Source organism: Condylura cristata, unplaced genomic scaffold, assembly GCF_000260355.1.
Source record: "Condylura cristata isolate star-nosed mole 26May11 unplaced genomic scaffold, ConCri1.0 scaffold00001, whole genome shotgun sequence".
Classification (NCBI taxonomy): Eukaryota; Metazoa; Chordata; class Mammalia; order Eulipotyphla; family Talpidae; genus Condylura; species Condylura cristata.
The window spans coordinates 2,240,536-2,251,325 of record NW_004567102.1 but is presented as its reverse complement, the minus strand read 5'-3'; the positions used below and the strand labels follow the sequence as shown (position 1 = coordinate 2,251,325).

At 39.0% G+C, this 10,790-nt stretch overlaps 1 protein-coding gene across 1 annotated transcript in view; it reads left to right on the top strand.

Moving 5' to 3' along the window:
* Positions 1 to 15: 15 nt before the first annotated feature.
* Positions 16 to 10,790, top strand: part of NUDT3 (nudix (nucleoside diphosphate linked moiety X)-type motif 3) — a gene marked incomplete at its 5' end in the record, with an annotated part of 94,398 nt that continues 83,623 nt past the window's right edge. The window contains one exon of the mRNA XM_012721624.1: positions 16 to 81. Coding sequence (XP_012577078.1) covers positions 16 to 81 — 66 coding nt within the window. The remainder of the gene's footprint in view (positions 82 to 10,790) is intronic.

Sequence of the window (10,790 nt, the reverse complement as noted above, 5' to 3'; positions counted from 1 at the left end):
CTCCCGGCCCGGCCTCTCCGCCGGGCCCCCAGAAGTTGCGACCGAATTGCTGAGGCGGATGAAGGGGAAGGAGAGAGCACGGTGGGCGGCGGGGCGGTGGGGCTGGCCGCACGGCGCGGGCCTGGCCGAGGCGGATGCCAGCCGGTGGCCGGGCACTTGAGCGCCGGGCGCCTGTCACTGGGGAGGGCGACCGCGGGGAGAAGGCAGCGGGTGGGGAGGCGTGTGTGGCCTCCAGCCGCGGGTCCTGGAAGGGTCGCCCCGCACTTGTCAGCTCGGCACATGTGAGCCGGGGCCGCGGTGCACGAGGCGCAGGCCGGCCCTTTGTGGCCGAGAAGTGCACTTCATGGGCAGGTCGGGCTCGCCGAGGGGTTATGTGGGTCTGTGAGCCCAAGGCGGGGGTTTTAGGAAGATTTCGGGCGTGGAGTAAAAGCCAAAGCTACTTGTTTACTCTCCGATGCTTGTGATGTAGGCTGAGAAGAAAGGACATTTGATGAGATAATTTCTGCGGGCCGAAAATTTTTCATTTTCACTGGAGAAGGCCAACGGCGTTAAGATCTCTGCCCTGACATTTCCTCCATTGTCCTGTAGGAAAGCTTTTGGAATTCAATTTGCTAGTAAAATAGCACTGCTTAGAATCAGTTTCTTTTTTCCATAAGGTATTAAACACACACACACACACACACACAACAAAGCCCTCACCTTCCCAAAGCTGTTTCTGTGGTAATGAAAGGGAATTCTGCAAGGTACAGGTCTCTTGTAAATCCATAAAGAATAGCCAGCTTGGAAATTTATAAGATGCCTCTGGAAACGCATTTCTCCTCTGTGCATGGTGGTAAAATGGCAGTTAAACTGCAAACAATGATGGACAGTGAAACTCAATATGTTATATTCCGGCATTCAGCAGTGGGCTGTGGTGGCAGGCCTGCAAGTACAGTGTGCATCGTGTTGAAATGCAGGGAAAGGAACTTGACCCGTTAGTTATGAGAGGCTGTGATGAAAGAGAGGCGATTGCCAGAAGCTGCTGTCCAGAGATGTTTAGGAGGAAGAGGGAATTTAAATTATTCCCTAAAAAATTATAGTGGAGAACTAATTGTGCTGTTGAAGGGTAGTGTGTTACCTTTCAGCGAAATAAAAAAGGGATTTGGAAATTAAAAAGTCCTCAGGCCCTCCCTGGTGGCGCAGCTGGTTAAAACGGAGCATTGAGAAGCTAAAGCCACTTCCGCATGAGTTCGATCCCCGCCTGCCCTGGAGGTGACCACATGGCCTGGCAGACCTCTCCTGACCCGTCCACTGCTCCCCTCAGCAGTGTACTTCGTCGATCTGCCTGTTCTGCTCCCCACTTTGTCTCTGGTGAATCCTCTCACCCTCCGCATCTCTGGCCTGTACCCCAGTTCTGCATGAATAAATAAATAAATCTTAAAAAAAAAAAAAGTCCTCAGATGCATTGTAATAAGGGTGCTAGGAACCTCCATGCTGTAAATTTTGTACTGTGTTAAGTGAAGTAAAATTATTGGTGGTGTTTACTGCTCCAGAGGCTTTGTTCTCTTCATTATCATATCATATTATGGGAAATCAGATGGGATCACAGGCTGTTAACTGGAGGGAAAACTAATTAGCATAATAACATGTCTTGTTGCAGTACTATGGTTAAGTCTGTGAGCACCCCAATTATAAGTAGAAGGGTGTATAATTTAGTTGGATGAATGATGCAAGACTTTATTTGTTAAAAAAAATCATACTAGAAATTGAGAACACGTGAGTATTTTGAATAAATTGAAAATCCTTTGTAGATCATAAGTAAACTAAGGAAGACTTGATTTTCCATTTCTGTTAAAGTTTTTTAATGCACTGACATTAGCAACATTCATGTGAACCATTTGATCATGGAGTTTTCCTCTAGCCAATTTCTTGTCGAACATTGACTAATAAGCAGAAGATTAATGCAGATCTTTAATTATAGATTCAGTTGACGTTACAGCTAAAACCTAGGAAGAAAATTAATGAAATGGGTTCACTTTAGCTTGTTTAGTTCAGTGAAACAAGGATGTGAAAAGAACCTACTGTGTGTATATTATTCTGTAATGTGGCATTTAAAAATAAAATTCCTTCCTTCCTCCAAAAAATTGAGTAGTGTTCATTGGGATTCCTTAATTGGGTGGTATTTTGGACCACAAAATAATCTCTAGGGTGCTGTTCAACATTCGGATTATATAATTGTGTTGGAAAGGAAGTAATTTGTTAGTTCCAGGAGAACTTTTATGTTCTCAATAAAAGTGCCCCTAACTGGAAGTATCAACTGCCACACATTGTGGGAATGTGAAGTCTAAACTCAATATGACATTTTTTAAAGTGCACCAAAGGTTTTAGTCATATAGAATAGTTTACAGAATAGTATTAGCATTATTACAGTGTTAATGTAACTATAAATAGGACCTCATTTATAAATTTTTAATTAGTTTCAGGAAACATGCATACAATGTAAAAGAAAAATAGATGGATATATTAGCAGATAATGATCGTGAATTAAAAACCATCTAGCGTTCTGATTTTTTTCAGCCCCCAACCCCCAAATTTATAGGCCAGTAGTAATAACAGCTGAAATACTGAGTCAGGTTCGGATGTGTGACCATATTCAGCAAATTTATTGAGCAAGTTTATTGAGCACTCACTGCCAGATTCTGTGATACTGTTATGAAGGAGACAGGCATGCAGGATGTTTAAAGTCCAGTGGGAGAGAAGGAAAAACAAGCAGACCCAGTAACATGATGAAAATGAGTTCCCTTTTATCCACACCTTTAGCTGCTTTTTCTGTAGATAAACAAGAACCAACAGCAGGAAAATCCCCCTATTTACAAGTTTTTTTGTATTGATATTTTTATAGTTAGAATCTTTCTTTTTTTAAAGATTTAATTATTTATACATACAAGAACTGCGGTACAGGCCAGAGGTGAGGGAGGGGGAGAGGATTCATCAGAGACAGAGTGGGGTAACAGAACTGGTGGATGGACTGAAATACACTGCTGAGGGTAGCAGCGGGCTGGACAGGGGAGAGGTCTGCTGAAACAGGTGGGTCACCTCCCTAGGGCTAGGGATGGAGGATTGAACTCATGTTAGCTTCATCATGCTGCGCTTTAACCCCTTGTGCCTGGGCCAGGGAGCGCCCCATAAGTACTTTGAACCTGATGTATATAGAGGTCTTACCCAACCTCAGCTTTAACCAGCTTGGCACGTTGAAGGCTTGCTGTCGTTATTGTGCAAACACTTAGTCTCATATACCTAACTCTGTGTGCTGCTACCCAGTTGTGGGCTTGCAGCATCAGTTGTATTTGACCTGCTTCTATTTATGTTCATCTAGTTGTTATCATACAGTGTAATTAAATATGTAAACTAGTGAAATTTGAGTTCAGAAAGAATCATTTTCTGGGATTATTTTCAGTGCTTTGGAATGACTCAGTGACTTCAAGTCAATAAAAGAAGTGACTGCTCGATTACATAAGCAAACTCATAAAGATTGGGGAGGGAGTCTGAAAGTCTTAAAGGACTCTGCACATGGGTAATTGATAGTATGTTTCCAGGTTTTTATACCAAAGAGGAGCTAGAACTAGAAAGCATAGGTCTTGCATGACGGGTGTGGTACAAGAAACAAAGGCAGCTACAGTAAATGTTCATACTCAAGATTTGGCCCCTAACATACAGCTATATTTTAAACTGCCATATATTCCAATTACTATTTTATCATAAACGGTGTGGAAGGCTGAAGCTTATCTTAAGATTTTATTGTATTACATTAATAAATGTGACTTTTATCTTGCTTAAGTATTCAACTTTGGCCTTTTAAAGCACTCCTAATGAGATTTTTCCTCTTTCCTACTCCTTTCCTTTTTTGGAGCTTATGTGAAGACAGAAAGTGAGAGATATTAGGGTGGACTGGAAATTTCCTGTGTACCCACCCTGAGGTGGGGTGGGGGAATATATCACAGGTATTGTAGATAGTTGACATATCTAGTAGAGTGAAATATTTTCTTCAAAAAGTTAGTGATACAAACTGTACCTGAGAAAGTTATAGTTATTCGTAGAGAGTCTGTTTTTACTGAAGGAAAATGAAATGAATACTGATAGGAGCCTATCACCTCAAGTTCCTCTTGCATTAAAATGGTTTTTTAAAAGAAAGGATAAAACCATCCATAAGGGTGTCAGGGTTTTGTTGTCAACTTTTTTTCCATCTGGAGCCCTGCACCTCTTGGTGAGGGGTTGCTTCCATTTTCTCAGATCTTTGAGTTCACCAGTTGAATGGGCAATGACTGATATTGGAGCTCCTCGGTGGGCAGAGATTCTGGTGGCCTGAGTGTTTGTCAGTGTAAATGCCCCAGAGGAGTAGGTGCAAGGGCGTCACTGCAGACCACACCTTTCCCTGGGGTCTAGAGAGGGCAGTAAGGCTCAGGCGGCAGTCCCAGAGGTGATAACTGTGAGGAGGGCTTAGTAGACCCCTGGCTGGTTGGGGAGTCCTTTTGTAGTATATTTTGGTCCTTGTCCAGTATTACGCTGCTGAAAGACTGGAGTGGGTGCATTGCTGCAGTCATTGGTCCAGACATTTCTGCCCCTTATTTCTCTAAATTTTTCTTGGAGGGATGTGTGGGGGTGTGCTTTACCTGTGCCTGCCTAATAATACCATCAGTTAGATATTTCCTCTATTTCTTTCTTTTCTCCCTGCTTTCGAAGATGTAAACTCTGATCTAAACTCATACAGCAAACTTCATTCTCTTTTACTTTTAGTAGAATAACTGTTATATGAAGCAATGTATAAAATATGTGTGTGGAATGAAGCAATCTATACTTTCCTTCATAGTTTAGTACAAGGGACTTTATTCACGTATAGGTTGATTTCTTTATTCATTCTTTCAGCACATGTTTTTTTAAGTGGCCTACCAGCTCTGTGTGATGCCCTGGGAATACACACATAAATGACTGGTACCAGCCCAAGTCCAGCCCTCCACTTCCTATGCTCTGCCCATCTCTCCCCTACCCATCAGGCTTGCGCTTACAGTGGCCCCATCATTCTTGCCTGTCACCTTTTCTTTTCTACTTTATCATTCCCAGGGCAGCACACATTCTCTCTGTAAGAGAACGCTCCCTTGGCTCCATCTTTCCTCCAGCTACTATCTCATTGTTCCTTTCCCTTTCATAGTGTAATTTTTCTGTTTTGGCTATTTTTACTTCCTCTCCTCTCAGTCATACTCATTTTCTCGCTCTCTCATTAAGATATAGTCTACATATAACATATGAGTTTGAGATGTTACCTTACTACATATAGTTACAGAATTATTTTTTCTTAAGAAATTTTAAGTTCTACTCTTAGCATCTTTCAAAAATGTACCACAGTATTATTATTATTATTCACAATCACCAAGCTGTACTAACATCTCTAGGACTTATTTAATTTATAAATGAGTTTTGGCTGCCTCAACTCATTTTTTGAAGGTCCTCCTCCCCCCATCTCAGGCAAAGACCTATCAATTGCCTCTATCTATGTGCTTTTTAATATTGCACATTTGAGAGATCATATGGTATTTGTCTTTCTCTGACTTTTTTCTCCTAGCATACTACACTTGATCTTAGCCAGAAGGCTGAGAAGCGATCCTATAACATAATAAAGCCTTCAAGGTTCATTTGTGTTGCCAACAGTAAGATTCCATTCTTTTTAATGGCTGGTGACTGTTCATTATCTATATACACCAAATCCTCTTTTAACCATTTATCTATCCATGGACCCTTCTTAGATTGTTTCTGTGTCTGGGTACTGTAAATAATACTGCAGTGAACATGGGAATGCATGTCTTTTTTTTGCATATTTATCCATTTTTGTTTCAGTTAAATACTCAGAAGTAGAATTTATAAATCAACTGATAGTTCTATTTTTAACTTATTGAGGCACCTGCCTACTTTTTCTATAGTGGCCACCTCAGTTTACATTCCTAGTGACAGTGTACAACATTGTTATTTCTAACTTTTTTTAAAAAAAGATTATTTATTCATACAGAACTGGGGTACAGGCTAGAGGTGCAGGGGCGGTAGAGGATTCACCAGAGACAGAGTAGGGAGCAGAACAGGCCGACTGACAAAGTACACTGCCAAGGGGAGCAGTGGGCAGGTCAGGAGAGGTCTGCCGCGCCATGTGGGTCACCTCCGGGGCAGGGATCGAACTTGTGCTGAAGTGGCTTTAGTTTCTTAGTTCTGTGCTTTAACCCAGTGTGTCACCAGGGAGGACCCTATTTCTAACTTTTTGATAGTAGTCATTCTAGCAGCTGTGAAGTGATATCTAAGTATGGTTTTGGTATATATTTCCCTGATGATTAATGATATTGAGCATCTTTTCACTTAACCTATTGGCCATCTGTATGTCTTCTTTGGAAAATGTTAAAATCCTCTGCACATTTTTTAATTGAACTGTTTGTTTGCTGTTAGTTGTAGTAATATTTTGTATATATTTTGGTATAAACTCCTTATCAGATACATGATTTGCAAATATTTTCTCCATTTTGATTTTGGAGAAATTTTGTCAGTGATTTCATGGTTGTGCAGCTTTATATCAATAGTTTGATGTAGTCTCATTTATTTTTGTTTTTATTGTTTTTGTTTTTGGTGTCAAAAAAAAAAAAACAAAAACAGTGCCAAAACTGATGGCAAGGTGCTTGCCACCTTTTTTCTTCTAGTAGTTTTACAGTTTCAGGTTTGTGGTTTCTTACCTATTCTCTCTTGAACTCATTTCAGTCAGCACTCTTCTTTATGATACTTCGGAAGTCATTCTTCAAGTGCTCTACCAAATTCAGTAGCCAGTTCTCAGTTCTTTTAATCTCCCTCCCCTGTCCTCTTTCTACTCTCTCCTTTCCCTGGACTGGTGGGAAAGATAAGTTGAAGGCATGGTCTGGTTTACATGGAGCTGAAAAGCCACATTCCTATTCAGTTCTACCAGTTCCCATTTCCATAGCTAGAGACAGAGGCATATTGCTAAAGTGAACATATTCCTACTAGATTTAGGCTAGTCAATTTAGAAAGAAGGTACTTTGACTTAAAAAGTCTACTTTCTGTAGTCTGAACAGTGAGTCACTTCAGCAAACTCAGTCTGACCCAAACAACTGCTAAGCTGCTTTTCAGGGGCTTGAAGGCATGTTAGTAAGTAGTTTCCAAATCCCGACTCTCTCTGACACATATAGCCACTGTCACCATATCCACAGCCTCACAGAAACTGATTGTGCACACACACACCCTTCTCATTCCATTCCCAGTATTAGAAGGTTCCTGGCATTTAGGGTAATAAATTCTCAATACAAATAGCTAAGTGTTGAAAATCCAAAGGTCTTAACCACACTTGGCTTCAAATACATTTCTAGGAAAATTGTCAAACCTCTGAGAACCAAATATGTGAACTTGGTTGAAAAGATCATCACAATGCAACCTTCTTATTCAGTATGAAATGGGAAAAAAATTACTAGAATCATCCACCCATTCATAAATGGGGGCATCAAAAGAATTTGCAAAGCAAACATAATTGTTGCCCCTCCCTCCCTTTTTCTTGGACCTTTTATCACTTAAATAGTGGGTGCTCCTGCTTCTTAAATGTACTTAGCCAAAAAGCAGGTTTTGTGTGCCATTTTACTTGCCACTTCCAAAACTATGTTGAATATCCGACAGGCTAAGGTTATGCCTTTTTTGTAGTTAGAAGCAATCCCATTTATTTATATAGTTAGATGCAATCCCATTTATTTAAATTCTTTTGACGTTTGAGATGAATCCACTGATGCATGGCGGAAGTCAATGTTGTAAAGTGTTGTTTGTGTTTATTTTTTTCCCTATGTATTTTATGTTTTCAGGTCTTATCCAAGTGTTTTATCCATTTTGAGCAAATCTTTGTATATGGTATGAGAGAGAGGTCTGGTTTCATTCTTTTGCATGTGGCTGATCATTTTCCCACCATTTGTTGAAAAGACTTTCCTTTCTCAAATGTATACTTCTGACCCGTGTCATCCATACATACAACTGTTCTTATAAGTGTGGGTTTCTTTTTGGGCCCTCAATTCTTTTTCATTGGTTTGTGTGACTCTTTATTTCTAAAAGCACACTTTTGATTACTTTAGCTTTATAGTGTAGTTTGAAGTGTGGGAATGCGATGCCCCTATTCATTTTTGTCAGGATTCTTTCAGCTATTTAGGGCTTTCTGTGGTTCCATGTGTCAGTAACATTTGTTCTATTTCTTTGAAGAATGTTGTTGAAACTTGGATAGGAATTGCGTTAAATTTGTATACTGCTTTGGGTGCAGTCACCATTTTAACAATGTTAATTATTCTAGTCCATAACCAGAGATTATCTTTCCACTTCTTTGTGTCTTCTGTTTAACAGTGTCTTGCAGTTTTCATTGGTTAGGTCCAACAACTCCTTTGTTAAGTTTACTCCTAGGTCTTTAATTCTTCTTGATGTGTTTGTAAATGGGATTGTTTTCTTGATTTCAGACTTTTGTAGGTCATTTCCATATAAGAATATAATTGATTTTTATAAATTGACTTTACTTGCCACTTTATCAATTTATTGTTTCAATTAATTTTCAAGTGAGTTCTTTAGGGTTTTCTTTGTGTATTTTCATGTCATCTACAAATAGTGATGGTTGTACTATTTCTTTCCCATTTTGTATCACTTTTACATCTTTCTTGCCCAACTGCTCTAGCTAGGACTTCCAAAACTATGTTGAATTGCAATATGATGTTGTGAGTTGGTCACACATATCCTTTATTATGTTTAGGTATGTTCCATCTATCCCTATTTTTTGAGATTTTTTAAGTCATAAATGGATGTTGAATGTTACTGAATGCTTTCTCAGCATCTTTTGACATGATTTTTCATCTTTTCTTAATGAGTTAACGTTGAATTTTCTGATGTTAAATCATCCTTGAATCCCTAGAATAAATCATGATATATGAACCTTTTATATATTGTCAAATTCAGTTTGCTAAGATTTTGTTGGGGATTTTTGTAGCTGCATTAATCAGGGATATTTGTCTCTAGTTACCTTCTTCCTTGTCTCCCTCCCTCCCTTCCTGTGTGATATCTTTGTTTTTGGTATCAGTGTAATAATGTTGATTTCATAAAATGTGTTTGGAAACATTTCCTCTTCCTCAATTTTTTAGAAGAGTTTGAGAATAGATGTTCATCTTTGATGGAATGCACTATTGAAACTGTCTGGTCTTGGACTTTAGTTTTTGTGGAAGACTTGTGACTACTGTTTAATTTTCTTTGCTTGTAATTGATCTGTTAAGGTTTTCTATTTCTTCCTGATTTGGGCCTAGAAAGTTGTGTATATCTATGCATTTATCTATGTCTTCCAGGTTATTCTACTTACTGGCATTTAGATGTGCATAGTAATCACTTGTGATCCTCTGTATTTCTGAGATGTCTATAGTAACTTCTCTTTTGTTTCTGGTTCTGTTTATTAGAGTTTACTCCCTTTTTTAATTTGTGAGACTAGCTAGAGGTTTGTCAGACTATCGGGCAAGACAGGAGAGGTCTGCTGTGCCATTTGGGTCAGCTGCCTGGCCAGAGATCAAACTCCTGCTGCAGTGGCTATGGATAGCTTCATAGTGCTGAAACTTAACCCTTTGTGCCACCAGGGAAACTCTATATTTTAATTTCATTTGTTTTGCCCTTAGTTTTTTATTTTCTTTTTTCTACTGGCTTTTGTTTTTGTCTGTTCTTTTTATTCTAGTTCCTTAAGATGAGAGGTTAGATTATTTAGTTGAATTCTTTTTGTTTCTTGATATGAGCCTCTGTTGCTATATACTTAATTCTTTTTCCTGCTTTTGCTGTGTCCCATATGTTCTGGTAGATTGTGTCTTCATTTTTGTTTGTTCCTGAGTATTTTTTAATTTCTTTGCTTTTTTCCATTAATCCATTAGTTATTCATTAGTGCATTGTTCATGGACTAATATGTTTTAAATAATTGACGGTTTGTTTTCATTAGTTTGTTCTTCACACAAATGACTTATATTTAGTCATCTCTGAAATGCTGAATCCTGACTCAGCATTATTGTAACTGCCACTGCAGTTTGGGTAGACTGCCTTTAATAATAAGATTAAATTTTTGTTTTATTATTAAAATGAATTATAAAATTAACCCAGAGTTTCTGTGTATGTAATTATAATTCTACAATATTTTCATAAGTTTCCCAACTATTTATTTAATAAGGAGCTATCTTGGCATCATTTGTTCACCAGGTGCTACAAGTGATTTTTCTTTCAAAAAAAACCACTTTTTTTACAAAAGTAATTATGGTAGTAATTATGTAGATTGAGGAGTTTAAGGTGTATAGAATACAGAATCTGAACTCCTGAGTAGTTTTTAATGGCTAGTAAACAATTAGGGAAGTGATAGAGAGGAATGTTTATAGGAATTTGGGAGGTGTCGGAGACTCTTTGTCCCAGTTCGCGGATTATTGGGGGGCAGAACAGGCAGAGTCTCAAAGTGGGAGCCGTATACACGAGCCTATAGGCGAGCGGAGATTCATAGAAAAGGGGGGAAGAGGGGAAAAATGGGAAGCGGGCGTGAGGAAGACACAGGAATGGGAGTTGTGTGTAAGTCTTCCTGCTCTGCCTTCAGCAGAGGTTTATTTTATACATTTCAGGCAGGCAGAGGGATGCCATTAGTATATGAAATGGCTGAGATCACGATCACCTTTTTTCTAAGAATAGTCTGGGGCCGTTTTGACCTTTAGTTGAGATGATAACATTTTAAAAATCAGTCTATC